This window comes from Apostichopus japonicus, chromosome 5 (assembly GCF_037975245.1).
Source record: "Apostichopus japonicus isolate 1M-3 chromosome 5, ASM3797524v1, whole genome shotgun sequence".
In the NCBI taxonomy this organism is placed as follows: domain Eukaryota; kingdom Metazoa; phylum Echinodermata; class Holothuroidea; order Aspidochirotida; family Stichopodidae; genus Apostichopus; species Apostichopus japonicus.
The window spans coordinates 19632719-19651919 of record NC_092565.1 but is presented as its reverse complement, the minus strand read 5'-3'; the positions used below and the strand labels follow the sequence as shown (position 1 = coordinate 19651919).

Here is a 19201-nt window from a genome sequence, read left to right as displayed (position 1 = left end):
GGGTAGTATTTACCCCCGTTCGTCCCCACCCCCCCCCCCTATCCCGGGCTCCTTGCATTTGACTCGAGTCTAGTGAAAGTCGAGTCTGAGTCAAGTAGTACTTGTAGAACTTGTGTAAAAACATGAAATTATGCTTTACCACTGTTATCCCAATTAATTTAACAGTCTTAACAAAACAAACTTTACACAAAGTCTTTGCTAAAGTTTATTCTTCTATGAGAAGAACTAATTAAATATCACATTATTACAATGCAGGAACCTCGAGTGGGCCCGAAGGGGACAGCAAAATGAGATCAAAGCTTGATGAGCACATAATGCGATTAATGCAAGCTGACGTCAAAAGAGGATGGCCTGGAGCGCTAAGTCACGCTGGCGTGGGGTCCAGGGACCCGCCACAGAGCCACAGAGGTGGGGGTCGAGGAGCGAATCTTGGCGGTTTTCATTCCTCTTCAGATAGCTTCAAAACAGTAGAATTTTCGAGTTAGATGCAAGTAAATTATACTCAACGAGTTATACGGTAATCCTGCTTATTTATTTTTGGACATGGGAAGTTCCTGAATTTGTTTTCATGGGAACTATAGAGGTGGCTGTTGTATTGGGGGGGGGGGTGGCAAGAACAACATTTGGTGGGAGGGGGCATTGAGATGCCCCTTCTCTAAATTGACCCAATGTCATGTACACATGCAGAATTTGTTGATATCCATTCCACCTATTGATCCCCCTGCCCCAGTTAGTATGTTAAAAAAAGGCCCCGGTATGTGGATGCTCCGTTTTGAGTTAATTAACCATAATGCTATTATAACTAATGTCAAAGGTCAGTATAAGTCACCAGTGGTCAGAAACTGAACTAACCTTGTAAAACACAATATATTTCAAGAAGGGAAACTTGGATGAATCTAATATGTAGTATATGATTGCCTCACAGTATTGAGCAGATTCTTATTGCCTAATTTTTATTGGAGGTCATATGCGATTTGAGGTCAGACAAGGTGTAAATTTAAATACCTCTAGAGAAGAGAAACTTGGATGACATTTCATGCTAAGAATGAGGAGGCTTAGTTAAATTGGTTCCATTGTATTTTATTTTCTTTAGGGTATATATGTCAAAGTTCAGCACAGGTCAAAGTCTGACAACCTTGTAAAACGTTATAACGCTCCCGGGAAGTTTGGGTGGAATGTCGCACTCCGTATGAGAAATTTCTCATGACTTTATTGGAATTATAATCTATAAAAAAAACATTGATAGCATGATACACCTATCTCACGAAGGGAAATTCAGACACCAGATTCCGAAGAAGGTACAGCTAAGTGTATATGTCATATAAAACCTCGTTGAATTTACCGTAGATCTAAGTGTAGAAGAATCAATAAAAAAAAGTTAGTTATTTTTTCTAATTAAAAATTTATTTATTGATATCATCTTTTCTTTGGGTAGCGGGAGGGATTTTGTAAAAGCTGAAATTGAATTTCCTAAATCCGAGCTCCTCCTCCGAGATGAAAATATCTCTTGATTCTTCAGCAGCCGGAGAGTCCCCTACTTCATCACCTACCCCAAAACAAAGTAAACTATATTATGGCCTATGTAGGAGGATGCTTTTGCGGTAAAAACTCGTGCAAATCTGTAACCAGCTCAATTGCCAGTTTATTATAGATTGTTCAAAATAAATTATACGTAAAGTATAGTTTCTTAACTTGAAGAAATCTAGGTCTACGTACGTGTTAACTACAAGAACAAATCATATTCTGGAAACTTTCTATAAGGTCAGATACAGGTGTATGTTTTGCAGAGAAGTACAAAATTCCCATGGATTTGTATGTGTGTTGTGGAGGGGAGGGGCAGGGTTGGGTGGAAAGTGTCGCAATGAAAGGGACGATAGGATTATTTTGGAAAGTCCTGCCGAAAAGACTGTATGAGGGTCCCAGAATATGAGCTTCCAACAGTGTGCTGTGTATCTCTGAGTTGAAAGAATATACACTGCATATGATGAAAGTCAAATTTAATTAAGGCCGAGAAGCAAAAATGACTTGGTCCTAAGCCAAGGGCCGCTGGCGAAATTATTTTTCCCACTTCGACGCGGCCACATTAGCATAATGGGCGTGGACTATCGGTCGTTGTTACGGCTTATTGGTCCACGTCACAGACTATGCAGTGATATCACTCGGGTGTTTGTTTGGGTGCTGAAAGTTCTCAATTAAGTTACATGTCAGGGTTTCTAGTGCACGTACCAGTATAATAAATAGTATAGTTCAGAGGGACATTGCTATTTAGGCACAGTTATAGCAGGGAGCTGCTACTCTAACAGTAGCAGCTCCCTGGTTATAGTTAATACAGACGCAAGTGACAACTGTTTAAAGTGGCCATGACACGAAAATTTCAAAGTCCTATATTTTTGGGATCCATCAAAGAATGTTCTCTAGAACATGTATCAACCAATCTGCCAGTTTAAAACTTGATTTTTCAAGTCGAAAATTGAGAATGAATTTACCCTTTTCGGCGTTTGAAACTTTGTTTACTCGTTCATTTATAGATGAACAAATAATTGAGATCGATGGATAAAACAATATGGGGCACAATACATGTATCTTTGTAGGTTTTTAGCATTGAAAGGTCAGTGGGCCTACCTGGTTTAATATGAAGTGACACATCTAACTTTTTCGCCAGAACTTGTCAAGGACGATAATCAATACCACGGGAGGTTCATTTATAACTTTTCCAGACCCTGCTGTCACGACCGGAGCACAAATCCTCAAAAAGCATTGGGGGGAGGGGCGAGGAGGGGGGGTTGCATGCACTCTGATCTGATGCTCTTACGTGCATGTTGTCGAGACTCATACATCGAAAACTTTTTTGGGCGAATGGTCCTCGGAGGGGCACCAATGCCCCCAACGTCTCAGAGAGCATGTAACTCTCTAAACATTCTGCTGACGCCACTTAGTCATGTTTCTGTCTCCTCCCGATTTAACTAGAAAACGCAAGCGGCAGCGATATGAGCTTAATTATCCATGTAGATGGCAAGAATACTTGTTTTTTTGGTATCAGTTAAAGGTCTTTCAAGGTCAGGAGAGGTCCAAATTGTGAAAGCTTGTGAGAGACACGATATCAGAAGACTCCAAATATTGATTGAAGTCCCAATTAAAGTTATTGTGTTAGCAAGCCAACATAGGCCAAAACTGGCCACTGGTCTACATCAGAAACAAGAGGGTTCTTGATCTCCCATAAGAAAACTACATACCAAATCTCTGCCTGATCGGACCAAGCATTCGGGACTTATCGTGTTAACAAGATTTCCATAATTTGACCTCAGAAAATCTCTGACCTGGCCCCAAAACGATACGGATCATGTACTCATTATGGGGAACACCGAACACACATCCCAAGTATGAGCCTCATATATCTAAGTGGGGGCAAGTTATCGTGTTAACAAGCCAGGCATCACACACACACACTGACATGACTGCATAGATTCCTCAACTGGAGTCAAGGAATGAAAACAATTAGTGCAGGATATATTCATAGATTCAACAATTTTGAACCATTATCAAGCATTAAATAAAAATATGAGCATAATCACTACCTTTCTTTTATAACAAATTACATTTTATGGAACTGACAGTCGTATATTCTGACTGGCCTATTGGAACACCTGTAATAGGGTTTGCCTTTCATAAAATATAAGAGCCATACCACAGATATGGACAAAAATGCTAAAAGGTGGGGTATTTTCCAACAAGATTTATTATTTATAATATGCAGGAATATAAGTAGAAAAATCAAGGTTAAGTCAACCCATTCACATGACTACCCACCTCAGTTCCCAACTCTCAAAGTTTTTTCAATCTACCTTTTTTCATTCTACAAATTGTAAATTGCGTCCCCATAATTTATGTGGGTAAAATTTGCCCCCCTGTGCCCCCCCCCCCTGGCTGCCTCACTGAATGTTTATGTTCGGAATCGGAGAACAATAAGAGCAGGCCATGAAATAAATAAACCGTGTGAGTTCTGTTTACTGAAAATAATCTGTGAACCAATCATTGCACAAGCCGCCCCCCCCCCCCCTATCGTCCATACACACACCACCAGCAATCCACTCATATGACGTATTCTTCAATCCAGAATGTGGGAAAGTCTGTGACACTCTCCATGTACTGTGGGATGATTCTTCAAAGTCATTGAGCCAGCCACAAGCTTCATCTTTCGTAGTAAATGGCAGACGCAGAACAGCTTCAAAACAGTGTAGTGACGTTTCTTTGAAGCGACATACTCTGTGTTGATTTCCACTAAGCAATGGAGCTGGAAGTAATGCCTGTCAAATGAAATTGTCAAGTAGTAAGAATATGTAATCACAAATATTTCTGGGGGTGGGGGAGGGTGTTGGGGGTGGAGGAGGGTGTTGCGGTGTTGGGGACGGGGAGGGGGTTGTGGGGGGGGGTTGTGGAATGTGAAAGGGGATGGGAGAAAAGACCAAGAGGGTGGCCCCATGGAATGGTAAGTCATTATAGTCAAGGTAGGCCTAGCTGGGTGCAATTTACAAATCAAGCCAAACAAACCAAAGGGTCAGCAACTTGAACAAGGGCCAATTTACTCCAATGTCCTCAGACATTGCTTAGCCTAGGCCTAATTCTTACCTTGATTGAACCATCCTGTGCTGTGTCTAGCACATTAGGTTGGGCCTAACTTTAACTGTTTCAGCGTTAGCCTAGGCCTAGCTTATCAATATCAGAACAACACAGTTTGATTTTGTGATGGAATTTACCTCAAGAGCTCCTTAAGACCCGATTGACTGGGAGGAGCAGTCGCACATCATCATGGTTCTCATGAAGTCATGTCTTAGGCCTGAGTATATTAGGCCTGAGTATATTAGCTGAGTAGAGCTAGACGTAAGAGCTCGAAGTCGAAGTTACAAACTTGCCGGCCTGTGACGTATTTCATAAGCCACGCCCATGTGGCCGCGTCGAAGTGGGAAAAATAATTTCGCGGGCCGCTGTTCTATACTCAAATTAATTGGCGGCGGTATTTGAGAAAACTTTCCTCCAAGATCACGCGGTGAGTATATGAGACTCTTCTATCTTCTAGGAGGGGTGTACATATATGCGTGTAGCGAATATTCTCCCATTATCGAATATATCATGGTGTTCTCACAATAGAGATAGAGCAAATCATGTTTTTGTACAAATTTAGTACATCCTACACAGCTATGTATTTATATTTCTCTGTATCATGGAAACATAAGTCACGAATTCCTATTAGATATGTAGCCATGGTGCTATACAGTGTATGTATATGCGGCTTTACGTCCAGGCCTCTGCTACTGAATAACTGATTATACAAACTTCCCATTGTTTTGCGCACATAACTCGAAACCCACATTGGCAGCAAAGACCACAAACACCAAGTCCAAGTCTGAAGATTGAAATATCTTAGTCGTCATAAAAACTTATATCGGTAAGAAGGTTTGATAATAATATATGCTACAAGAATTGTTTAGTCATGCAGTGACTTTGCAGGAGTACGTATTTTAACCGTGATTCCACGAAATCTTTTAACGTTTCGCTGAATAGGTCTAGGATATATTTGTATGCAGTAAACTTCCGCATTTGTTGCTGAATAAAGGCTTAAAATGGTTGCTGATACTAACGTTCCTTACTGCTAATATAAACGCAACAGGTACTTCATTAAAGATGGCTATGCTTTTAACGTACACAAAAATGTGAATAACAGCCTGAGCTTTAATAAGCATACCGATGGTACTTTGGTACCTTGAAAATTGAGATCAACAGTGAGGGTCAGACTAAGGAAGTAAAAGGTAACAATAGCTGCCATACGTAGGCTACAGTGCAAATGACAAAGAGTTAGAAGAATTGGTGCTTTGAAGTTTGCAGATTTTAGATATTGGAAGTCAGAACATAAATTTCCAGAGGCGAACCAAACTTGTAATTGTAGATATTAAAAAGGTAAGACAGTACCAGGTACCTCAAGTTACTTTGTAACGCTGGTTGACCAGATTTATCAAGTTTTAACGACTAAATCTGCATAATTAATTGACCTAGGCCTAATGGAACATGTGATGAGCATTGCAAATCTGATTAGTCCAAAAGCCAAGCCTGAAAGTCAGAGACTGGCCCAAAGATCGGTCAACATTCCTTTTATATGTAAGTATATGAAGTGGTATCAGGTTTCGAACTGACCAGGCCTAAGCTAGACTTTATTTTAGGCATTCTCATTTTAGAAGCTCACTATGTTTATGTTAGACCTAGCAGTTTATTCCTTTTTTCTTAAATATTGAGTATTGTACTATAAAAGTTGCTAACTTAAAAGGTTAATGTACAACAGAATATTGACTGGAAAACTATAACAATGGACAAGGGCAAAGAACATTTGGCTAGAACATTCAGTTCTCTGAATACATGGGACCTATAGGCAGAGCACACTTTATCAAACAACAAATGAAAAGCCCTCACTTTCTCAAGGATCCAATGAAAAGTCCTCACTGTTAGATAAAAACATATGTATCATACATTAAATTTTGTTTTGCCTTTGTTTGATGTGCAAAAAATGTGGCCAACTTATAAGATGAATAAACATTGAAAAACTGACTGGTAAACGGGGAAAAAAAATGTTTGGAAAGTTTGGAAGTATTCAGTTCACATACAACCCCAGCTTTGTGAAAGTGTAATGTCAGGGAACAATTGAATGTTTGGAGTTTGTGTCGCCAGGGCTTTTGACTGAGATTATGAATATTTGGGTTCCGACTATTTACAAAAACTGTTACACACTGTAGCATTTTTATAGCAAACTGACCATTTTGCATAGCATTTTGCTGTCTATTCCAGATAAGTAACTCCTTGCGATTGTTCCAATGTCAATAACTGAGAGTTAATTATTCTATCTTTTATTCTTCAAATATTTGACTTGGTATTAAAATTAAAAAAACTTTTAAATGGTATCACAAATCAGTGACTGATTTATCTGTTATCCCATTGCAAAATGGGCAACTTGCTATACCAGTCAAAGATGTATAGCAGTTTTGTACAGGGACAGTTTATATTTTATATATACAATATTCAGAGCTTGCTGTTCAACATTTCAATACAAAAGTATTCCCTCTCCATTAACATAAAGGAGCCTTTAAATGGCACACAATGTTACTCACTCTATACTTTTATTTGCACAAATCCTTGTTTTTTAATATTAACAGTATGTGTGAAGCTAGACAGAGATAAGATATAGGACAGTCCAAAGCAGGTGGTCAGTATCTGTCCACGCAGGGGTCACTCACAGGAGTCACTCACAGGGGTCACTCACATCAACTTGTCAGCATTGAAACAGTGTAGGGACATAGAGATGGTATTGTAATTATACATGGGGGTATCACAACTATAAGTTTATTGCACGTTGACCAAGGTTTAATTAAAAGAAAAAGATAACAATCTCGCAGGGTATTGTTTTAACATAAAACCATCTTACAGGGTATTGTTTAAACTTAAAACCTTTGACACTACTGCATTGTAGCCTCATTGGACTTCCTGGACTCTTGTTAAAGGTTGGATCAACAACTCAAACAATCAGAGGAACTATTTATCAATGTGACCTACTGGCATACATATTCATTTATTTTCTATTTTCTTGGGAGGGGGGGGGGGTGGATGGGGGGATTAGCAGCAATGAAATCTTTCAAACTGAAGTTGAACATGCCCTTTAAATATGATTACTTTGTTGTTGTTAATGCTAAGAATTTCTGGCTGTAAAATTTGTAGCATCAAGAAGTGAATTTCATTGTTAGTTGCATGACTTAGTTCCTTACTATACCTAAGAAGTATCATTGTCTTCAGGTGAGTCTCAGTAGACTTCCAATGAGTATATTAGAAATTGATAAAACATATTTCTTCATTTTTTAGTTTTCCTGTTCATGCACGTATCAAACTGTATAGTTAAAATCAATGGGGTTTTTGAAATGTAATAATGAAAAGTCAAATGCAAAATGTTGTAGTTAATATTTAATTAATAGAAATTAATAGTAAATTCTAGTAATAGAAATAACTATTACTTCACCATGTCTTGTATATGTGTTTAAGCATGTTAGATGTTGTCATCTTTTGTGGCAGTGGCGTAGGAAGGTACTTTTGAGTGGGGGGGCTGGACTGATGGCCGGCCTGGGGGAGGGGTCTAAGGGGAGGGGGTGTGCCCCTCCCCTTTGGATTTTTTTGCATTTCCAGGTGGCCTCAGATGCAATTTGGTGCAATATAGCATACTTCAACCCACCCACTCCATTTTGTAAATAATTTTGCATTTTCACCTGGCCTTAGATGCAATTTGGTGCTCCAAATGAGATTTTTTTCTCATTTGGAAATGAAAAAGGGGTTTTCTGACTTGCGAAGCGGGGGGCGGAATGATACTTCAGCCCCTCCGGTTCCTACGCCCTTGTTTTGTGGTACTAATAGGGATATTGCTGTGGCCTACAATGTCACCCTGCATACAATATTTCATATTGTTAATTGAATGCCTCATCTCAATAGTTTATCCCTAGCTCAAGATATGGTTGATTGAATGCAATTTAAATTTCATTTCATTCATGGACTAGATCACAGTAGTTGGTCTGTGTTGTCATCACAGCAAATGTTCTTCAGAAGCATTCCTTTTGGTTAAAACCTTTACAATCGTGCTGGTGTGCGTGTGTGCATGTGTGTGTGTGTATGTGAAGGCCAGCTTGTTAACACTTTATTTCAAGAAGCACAATTTGAGTCCATGTCATGGTTGGTAGGTAGATGTCCCATGATGTGCCCATTTAGCTGTCAAATATTCTCCACTGCATTCAACCAATCTCAGTAGCTACATACATATACTGTATATCGATATATGATTGAAATCGTAGTGAGTTAGAAAATCCAGAACAGTGAAAAAACTTCCAGCCTCCACTGGGATTCGAACACAGGCCTCCCGCTTTATATGCAGACACCCCAACCACTAGGCTATGGACGCTGATTGTATGTCCAGAGGTTCAAAACCGGTAGGAAGGTCGTAATTTCACTGCAGGCGTTTGTCACCTGTATCAAACAATATTTACTAGTTCTGTTTCTGGTGACATATTTGGCCTTACTCTAGAGATCAAACATGATGCTAAAGCAACTCGAAATCATTTGTGATTCCTAAAGCCTGATCTTTGAACAGACTTTTGTTAATGAAATGGAGGTAAACGACAAAGGCAAATGAATGAATATATATCTCCTCTCTCCTCTCCACTCCTCTACTCTACTCAAGTCTAAAGTAGCGTTTCATGTGCTATGAGTACCAGTTTTGCCTTCCATGGATATAAACATCCCAGTCAGTAAGCAACGGAACAGAGTAAGGAACTGGATGTAATTACTGGCTAACCGTATTCTACTAAATTTCAGCATACTGCTGTACTGTGACTACATTGTACTATTTTACTGTGTTGCACTGGTATTGAACTCTATCAATGGAATTTGTGGGTTTTGTGTTTTTTTAAATTTATGATCGTATACAACATTATCTTGTAAGCAACCTTTGAACTTGAAATATTTACACTCTTTTCAAACTTTGTACATACCTTTTTTTACATTTTCACTTATAGAACAGGATTGTTATTAAGCCATGAAATCACACTACAATCTGAGATCTAGGGATGGTTCCCATGGCAACAAGAGTGGTAGAAAAGAAGCCAATGGCAACACTCCAGCTGACACAACAGATTCATCAGGCAAAGGAGAAGAAAGAAGCGATTCAGGATCCATGCAAGCGGTTGTATTCGTTACCCTCATCGTCGACCTCTTGGCCTTCACGATGATTCTGCCTCTGCTGCCCTCACTTTTAGATTACTATAGCCAGAATGATAAGGTAAGAGCCCCGTCGAGTCTGCTTACATATTGGACCAGTGATGTGCAAAGGGCGTGGGGGCCAAATACTCAAGTCCCCTGAACAGACTGATTTGGTTAGGAGCATGAACCGTCGTGGTAGGCTGTCCTTGGGCCTGGAGGGTTGGTCTAATCCTTCCCGACTGAATGTAAAGCATCTTTGAGCTGATGTTGGAGAAATTTTGGTGGGGAGGAGGGTGGGGGAGCTGAATGTTTCCAGTATCACACAGCATTGTAATTTATTGGCAGACTTGTCTAGTCAATTTTCATTTGAAAGAAGGAGATTAAAGTCACAAATTCCTGTTTGCATGATCTAGACAGTTAATACCTATTATGAAATGTTTCCTAAAAATGTTGAGAATTGAATCAAGTTCATTAATAGCTCACTTGATAAGCTAATACTTGGTGGTGGAAAACTTTAGAAGGTTGTCTTAACTTTGATAAATTACAACCCGATTTTGAGTAATGAAGGGAAAGCAAAAACATACTTGAATTTCCTAATGACTACAATGAATGGAAGGTTATGGTTATTAGAAGACTGAATTTTAGGATGTTACTATTGTAGTAATACCAGTAGCCTAGAGTATGGTAATATATATTTGCACTCTGCCATTTAACACCCACAAGCTGGAAAGGACAAAGTATTTCCTGTTCCTACGTTTGCGAATAATAGAGGGGAAATAATCCTTTGTTATCACCAGTGAGTAGTCTATTGATATTTCATCATCTTTTGAGCTTAATCAATAACATTGCACCAAAAACAGAAAACAAAGGGCCTTGGAAGGTTACGATATTAATACTAGTAGTATGAGAAAGGTCACAGCAGGTGGGAAATAGGAATTGCTGTAACAGCAAATGGTTCAACAAGTGTTAGCTACAGTATGTGTCATATACTACATTAATACAGCACTTGCTAAACTTCTGTGTTTCCTTGGAAGGCCCTTCTGGCCACAACTGTTTTGCCAAAAATAACAAGGAAATAAAAAAGGTTGATTACCTTTAGTATTGATGCTAAAATGTAGAAGAGAGAGTGAAATAATGGCCAATCATATTTTAACCATGATTTAAGTATTTTATTGCCATGCTCAAAGCAGTTTTCAATCATTGAGAATTTGTATCGCTGAAATTAAACACTCTTCACTCTCTGAAAATAAAATACTTGAGAGGGTAGCAACGTCTAGAAGAATACTCTTCAGCACCTCTTTGTTAGCATGCTAAACTTCGCAGACAATACCGATAACCTTCTAAGGGGTGATAGGGTTCAGGACACGAAAAAGTAGAAAAGGTTCACATTGGGGATTTGTCTCGTCTGTCGATGGTTCTTGTAGAGGTTGTATTCCAAGCCGACATTCCAACAGATTTGTCATTCATATTGCCCAGCAAATATGCCAGACAGTGTAGAAATGGTCACTCATTTTCAAACTTAAACAAACATCATGTTTAGTACTACCCTCAGTGCATTTTGCTACACTGAGACAGTGAGATGTTTTATTTATCACTCTTGAATTTCTGGTATAATGTTGAAGAACAGAACCTTTCGAGAAGCACCCACTTTTCAACTTCTCACAAAAAAGAGTATTTATTAGCTCAGAATGCACCCTTTGACGTCTAAAATTTGCACCCCCTCCCCCTATGTAAGAGTTGCCTACAACGACCCCAGGGCCACACCCCTCCTTTATAAATTTCTTGAGTCACATCTGGCCTTTCCGTAAAGGTTCATGCCCCAATTTAAATCAGTTGGGAGAAGTTAGAATTCCCCCCCCCCCCTCTCCCACCACTTAAATATTATGCAAGCCACTGTCTGTTGGTTGATACCAACATCTTCACAGGTAAGTCCATGTTAGTCTGGTAGACTAAAACCTGTGCGTGTTTTTGTCCCTTCTGTTACTGTTACTTGTCATTTAGCCTTTGAAGAAGATCCTGATAGGATCGAAACGTCAGGCCAACTTACTTTCACACATTCTCCAACACAGGCTCTCTAGTGGATGAGCAGTTTGCTAACAGTTTTATTTTATTTAGACCAAAACCTATCAAACTGCCATTTTCGAGGTTTATCATTCCATTCTCTCAAACTGAAACTGATATCCTTTAATCTCCCAGTAACTCAAGAAGACAGCCAAAAATTTTGTGTTTGAATTTGATAGATTTTCTCACTCTGGTGTTTAGAAAGTTGCTGGTATGGTAACTCATGTTGTTACCAACGAATTGATGCTACTCAAAATGTTGTGTAGTAAATCAAATGCCATCTCAAGAGACTTTTAGCAGTGAAATATATAAATATATTTATAATATGTTGCCTGTCAAGAAGTAGTCTAATATGGTAAAAAGTGCTCTGGATTTCACATCTGGAGTCCTCATTCAGATTATTAATAATTCAGTACTTTGGGGAATTATAGATCTTGTAAATAGAAGGAAAAAAATCATTTTGAAAGAAAATGTACCAGATGTTGGGTAAGGGTTATGTTTCTCCAGCTTATTTACAATTCTAATTAAAATAGACAAACAAAATCAAACAAAATTATGAAAATGAAAATTATTTTTGTATTCTCGTCCTGTGTATTTCAATGGAATTTGGAATATGAATATGTTTATTTCTTTAATTTGATGCTTTAAGTTGGTAAATGAAAAGTTTTATTAATTCATGAAAATAGTGACAAGTGTTAAAATCTCATGAAAATATCCTTCTCTGTTGACTGTGAATTAATTAATGTTTATTTCATGAGAGTCTGGGAATTAATTTAAATAAAATGCGATTGGAAAGTGTAAAAGCAATTTTGCTGGGCTTGTATGTAAATTGGTCAGCTCAAAATGTGCAGAAATGATCATTTGTTTCGTAAAAGTTGAATTTGGATGGTTCTTACAAATGTAAAATACTCCTTATTTAATTATATATTTAATGAAAGCAAAATGAAACAGAAAAGAAAAAGGACACATTAAAATGAAGCAAAGTGCAGTAGATTGTTGGAAGAGTGATCATAATAGATATAAATTATTTACAAGAAAAGATTTATTGCCACAAAAGAATGGAATGAGTTGCCTCAACATATCAGAAATGCACACAATCTTAGCAGTTTTTAAACGATTTGTGAAATGAATTTTATACTTATAATCATAGTTTATGCACATTTTTTGATATTTACAGTGCTCTGTAACATCTTACCTATTTTACTGTATATGTATATGTTTTTTCAATGGGCTTATATTTGTCCATTATACCCTTATTTATCTAATTATTTTGTATTCCTTATACGTTTTGGCAAGTTTACGTGCAAAGTTTTGCAATGGGCTCATTTTATTTGTTTACATTTTATTCATTGACATAATTAAGTTATCTGCTTAAATTTTTGTTTATAATCTGATTACATGATAATTCTTACATTTAAAATTATGATTACATTTACAACCTATGTTTTTTAATAACAATTATGGGGAAGATTAGCCTTGGCACTGTCATATTGTGCATAATCTGTACTGTTTCATACAGATCTCATAATTAATGCCACAGGATCACATGTGAAAGCGTTCACAAACATGTGAACACATTGGGTGAACTTGTATATACAGAGGTGCTTGGTGATTGACTAGTTCAAGGTTGTGCAGTTTGGCCAAAACGAAAAACATTGTTTTAGAATTTAATTTTCGGTTACCATGCTTTAAACAATTAGTCTGCCTTGAAAGTTGAATCTATGTTTCAACAGATCTCTTCTATAATTACGAATGTATAATACATGTTTATGTTTGTATTGATATTGATTAATTCACTGTACTGTTATGATCTGAAGTCAGCTACTGCAGCCTGCAAGTTTCGGGGAACTCGATAGGAATGATATGACAGCGCCCTCTGTTGATATTTTGGGCTGGAGAACCTTATTTGAAGATTATTTCAGATAGAGAAAAGGGTGGATTACTCCTTACTTTATTTATCCCGGTGTTTATTTCCCTTGCTTCTAATGCCACCACCTTCATACACTTAAATAGATAATCATATTGTTGACCTATGTATTAATTTTATAGACACATTTCTTACCGTTTGTACCTTTTCTTTCAGACTGGCTTATTTCTGCGGATGCAGTCCTCCGTGGATAGTTTTCGTAATCTTCTTGGTATTCCTGATACAGAGAAAAACAACTCAGTACTTTTTGGAGGTATGTGTACAATTTGTTCAAATAGTGACTCAAATCAAGACGACAAATCAACATTCTGAACAACAAATCAACAAACTGAAGTGTTTGTTTGAATAAGCGCTCACCATCCCCCACTTCTTCCCACTCCCCCACTTCTTCCCATTCACCCACTTCTTCCCCTTCCCCAATTCTTTCCACTCCCCAATTCTTTCCACTCCCCACTTCTTCCCCCTCTCCCCACTTCTTCCCCCTCCCCCCACTCTGATTACTAACTGTGGTATTGTTTACTGAGTACAGCTTTCATTGCTGTAATCTGATGGTGCTTTCCCTTGGCATATTGTGAACTTCTGTTACTCTCTCACATAAAATATCCCTTGCCAACAGACTTACCATAATGTTAGTAAATCGCTGTAATTTTATTTGATTTAATTTGTTGCAATAAATGTCACAAACCAAAAGGGGGGGGGGGGAGAGAGAAGAGGAGGAAGAAAAGGAAAAAAAATTATCTGTTGAATTATTACTGTTACCATGTCATAAATTAGTGTTGTATCATTAAGACCAAACCATTTCCATGATTTCTTTGATTACAGGTATTATCGGATCATTATTTTCTTTCCTTCAATTCTTGGCGAGTCCTGTCATCGGAGCCGCGTCAGATAAATATGGGAGACGACCTCTAATGATCATCACAACGGTACAGCTTTAGATTTTCTCTGCCATTCATGAAAAGCATCCAGTGTCATCAGCTATATAATGGTCTTGCATATCAGTAAACTGTAATAATGCTTTACAAGTACAGTGATAGTTTGTAATAACAATGTAATTATAGAGTGTTGTAAATGATCCATAATAACATTGCAAAAGAACAGTTAACAGTTCAGAAAGGGACTAGATTAGACATCGAGTGAATATGAGATGTTATAGAAAGAATGGAGAACTTTAGTACTGTCCCATTTTCAATCAGAAAGTGATCGGTAATTTATATTCTGATATTGCATCATCACAACAGAATTATCACCCAAATCTCATTTAACCTTTAGAATTTTGAACAAAAGAACATTAATTGTATTTATTTTAATAATGGGATTTTTCTTAGTCCAGTGTATTGTTCCTTAGAAAAACAAAAGCATTTATTTCATTCCTAATTAGCTGTTTAAAAATTCTTTGGTTGTATTTTAGGTAATGACTATACAGTTCTCCACTATATATCTTTTCTCTTCCTATCCTTCCATTAGGTTGGGATCGCCATTTCCTATGCTGTCTGGGCTCTTTCTTATAATTTTCCCCTGTTTGTCCTGGCAAGGATCATTGGTGGAATCAGCAAGGGGAATGTCAGTTTGAGTACAACGATAGTGACAGATGTCTCATCGACTAAGAATAGAGGAAGAGGAATGGTAAAGTTTTCTCGCAAAATGATAGATAAATATTAGTCACTGGGAGAACCCCAAAATTGTTGCTACATTTTTGAAGAAACATCCTTGAATTTATGACCCCAAAAAAATATGACAACATTAACTAACAGTTATCCACTACAGTCAGTGGCAGTAATGGCTGCAGCCCTCAACCTATACATGTAAACTTATAAAGCTAGGCTAGTTAGCTTCCATGTGGAAAGTGTGGTAGGTTCTAAGGCCAGTTGTTAAATATTCAAATTATTTGATGATTAGAGAATCTTAGCTGCAACCAGCTGCTTGAAAGTAATACCTATTTACAAACAAGGGAGGTAATGCACTATTTTTATTTAAAATTTAAGAAAATAAGTCTCTCCAGTAGGCATAATTTTTCAATTATGATCGACTTGATTTTGTACCATTGAGTCACATGCTGACTGTGGGATATGAATGTATTTTAGATCCTCCTACAAGCAGGAACTAGCAAAGAAGCCTTGTTGGCTTTGAAAGCCACAAACTGACCGAGGTCAGTCTCTTAGAATATACATTCTAATTTGATGGCCCAGAAAATGTGACTCTTTGTTCTCTAAAAAGACCAGAGTACTGCAAAGCAGGGTCCTAGGAGACCTCCCTTTTCTTGCAGATAGCATTAAACCTCAACATTCTATGTCCTGTCACTGTGTTATTAACTTTGAATACAGGTTTGAGTTATTCGTCATTGCAGATTCTCGTAGGTAACAAACAGTGTCTTTTAATAGAAATGCGCAACAAAAATGATAGGAATTTGACACCACATATGATGGCCGGCATGAAAACAAGCTGGTATTATAGAAATACAGTAGGTATGAACGGTGTGGGGTTTCTGTGTGCCCTATAAGGCTTTTAAATAAAGTAGTGTAATTAAAACTGTGCATGGAAAGGTCATTCACCACAGTATGAAATATAAATCTTTAATATCAATCATTCTCTTGGTTTGGTTGTACAGTGTAGGAAAGTAAACCAAACTCTCACAATAATGAAACCTCTGAGAATTGATATTCTTACAAACAAATTTATGATCGAAAAATTGTGTTGCATTTGAAGTGTTTATTGGCAGATTCTTATGTACCACTATGCAAAATTATCTGAAAGCCAAGTTTGTATTGGATTGAGTGGTTCCATACTAGATCATTGTAGAAGAGAAAAAGGTGTCTGAAAGTTGCAATTTGTTAGCTCATGCTGTAAAAATCTCATCGGGAAAATATCAGTATAAAGCATAGACTGGTAATGAAAAGTGTATTTGTTTCTCTCAATGTGATTAGAGTACAAGTCCATTCAGACGAGTACAGGTAACTATGCTCGAATATGAGTACAAAGTAGGGGACTCACTACAAGCCTGATAGCACAAGGTTAAGAACTGGTACCCATGCTCGGAGCTCAGTACCCATATTGTACTTGTACCAAATTTTCTGAAACCATGATAAAAATATTTAGGTGGGACCAGAACAAGAAAACATTTCTTATCTTCACTGAAGAAGACTACATCTTCAGATTACCTAATAGTATGCGTCAGATTCTTTAAAGACAAGTAAACTTTTCATTCGTAGAAGATCTTAATGCTTTTTGGCTTTCAAGCCGTCTAGTTTATAAACTGAAACAAAAGTTAAAAGAGACGTTTCTTAATTTCACATTTCTAAATCTGGAACATTGGTTCCTCTTTCTGTCAATGATGTTTTAGGCTCTCATTGGCATGGCTTTCTCAGTTGGCTTCATCATTGGTCCGATGATTGGAGCATATTTTGCAAGAGGCAGTTCTTTCGACGCAGATTCCCTCGTCAACAGGCCAGCGATATTGGCACTGAGTCTAGCTCTGCTGGATATTCTATTAGTCGTTCTGTTTTTGAAGGAATCTCTCCCGGCTGATAAAAGAGTAAGTGAATTGGCTGTATTGCTTGAAACCTTTTTAAAATATTGTTATTATTTTTTTTCATCCTTTCAAAAATGACACCTTTATTTTGATAGTTTTTTTCTTTCCATCATGTAAGAATTATCAGAGAACTGGGTTCGGGGAGTATTAATTTGTAGGGGGTGGGGTTGGATGAGGGAGTGTGTTTAACTGGAAATAGAGGGGCAGGACATTGGGGAGTACAAAGTGATGCCGATCACTTTCAGCGTTGAGGGGTTCACGACCATCCCGTTATCACGATGAGGTACTTCTTGTCGACGAGAAGTAGCCCTTTGGTAAAGAATGGGCAATAAAATTACTTGATTTATACACAACAGGTCAACAGAAATTGATTTTTGCCTTAGCCAACAGCATCCTAATCACATTGAAATCCTTTCGTTGTTTCGTTGTTCCATTCAAATTTCATTTCAATTTCTTGTCTACTATCTTCTAATGGTAGACTTTAAAGAGGAAAGAGGATTTTTGGCTAGAACGGGATTCAGACTAGCACGTGGCTTGCGAGCCTTAGGTCCCAGGTTTGGAATCCTGCTCTAGCCAAACATTTCTCTGCTTAATTCAAGTTTGTTTATAATTTTAATCTCTAGGTATCCTCGTTCGGAAACAGTCTTCAGAGTGCTCAAAACTTGATCAACCCTTTTTCACTTTTCAACTTTACTGCTGTACAGAGAGCTACTACCAAAGGTAATTACTCGACAAGGGTAACATTTATTTGAACGGAGATTGCTAGGGTGAGCACACTGCAGTGGAAATTAAAGGAGGACTTAAGACCAAACTTTTATGAATAAACGAGTTAGAGTAAAGTTGTGTCCGATTGTTCTGGTTTACAAGATAGTCATCTTTACAAATATGCTAAATCCCTGGAATGCTCCTTTAAGGCTAATCCGATGATGACATCGGCTCAACAGTGTCGGTCTAAGTGTTAATGTTAACCCGTTGTTTTATCAATTCTAATGACTTAAAGGAAACGTGCTCTTAGAACTTCATGTAAACATCAGAGCACTCGTGGAAGCCATACCACACCATTTTATCCTTGACAAATTGGGTAATGTCTTCTAAAAGCAGCATTTTGCGTCCTTTTCTATGGTTTTTCTCAACCTCACTGATTACGCGATGCAATGACGACATACATAACTAGCTTATCTTATCAAATCTTACTTCAAATGGTGGCATAAAAGTCGAAAACTTCACAACTTTCAACTTTGTTTTTCTCGAAGATATCCAAATAAACCTCGCCCATAATATGAATATTTAAAAGCTACGAACGTCATTGGCCAATACGTAATATGACATGCTTGATTTGTGTAGATTGTCTATGGCAGTTGTACCTGGGAGCTGTTAGACTCCAGCTCGCTGGTTGTACCAAGTTACCAACTTGGCGTTTTGAATCTATTTTTAGCAACGGCTCATAACTAAACCTGCATCTCTGATTGGTTGAATTCAAACTAGTGGGTTGGGGGAACTGTATGCGATTAATATTAAACGTGTCATTTGTCGGAGGACACTTTTCTCATCATCTGCAAATGTCCTAATTACTCGCCAATTAACGCTTTTGGCAGGGAAAAAAGTTTGCTGTTTTGTGATTGATATATGTAAAAAACTTGATGGACTTGTCTAAAAAGTGGAAAACGGCGACATAACGCAAAATGCTGCTTTAACATGTTATTTGACGCCATAAATAATCTGTGTTGCATGTGAGGAACTGACCGGACAGTATTTTGTATTAGAATAAAATAGTCCAGTCATGTCAACTGATGAAAAGAGTCATTTCTCAAATATTAGTACCCTTGTTTTATCCACATCTTAATTTTTGGGATGGGTGAACTTTACTAAAGATTCGCCCAAAATACTGTCCAATTTCCCAAATGGTCTTA

At 37.7% G+C, this 19201-nt stretch overlaps 1 protein-coding gene and 1 long non-coding RNA gene across 4 annotated transcripts in view; one reads left to right on the top strand and one right to left on the bottom strand.

The window, feature by feature from the left end:
• Positions 1–3713: 3713 nt before the first annotated feature.
• LOC139967959 (uncharacterized) lies at positions 3714–5129 on the bottom strand. Its single transcript, XR_011793198.1, has 2 exons — positions 4755–5129; positions 3714–4304 (listed from the first exon to the last, which is right to left on the bottom strand). It is a non-coding gene; the product is annotated as an uncharacterized lncRNA (long non-coding RNA).
• Positions 5130–5292: 163 nt separating this feature from the next.
• LOC139967955 (major facilitator superfamily domain-containing protein 10-like) overlaps positions 5293–19201 on the top strand; it is a 55168-nt gene continuing 41259 nt past the window's right edge. For 2 of the 3 annotated variants that reach the window (XM_071972197.1, XM_071972199.1), the window contains exons 1-7: positions 5293–5443; positions 9591–9853; positions 13919–14015; positions 14585–14688; positions 15230–15388; positions 17103–17294; positions 17915–18011. In XM_071972197.1, coding sequence (XP_071828298.1) covers positions 9611–9853; positions 13919–14015; positions 14585–14688; positions 15230–15388; positions 17103–17294; positions 17915–18011 — 892 coding nt within the window. In that variant the 5' untranslated portion in view covers positions 5293–5443; positions 9591–9610. Of the gene's footprint in view, positions 5444–5496; positions 5953–9590; positions 9854–13918; positions 14016–14584; positions 14689–15229; positions 15389–17102; positions 17295–17914; positions 18012–19201 lie in introns of those variants that run through there. The other variant, XM_071972198.1, reaches the window with a different exon arrangement.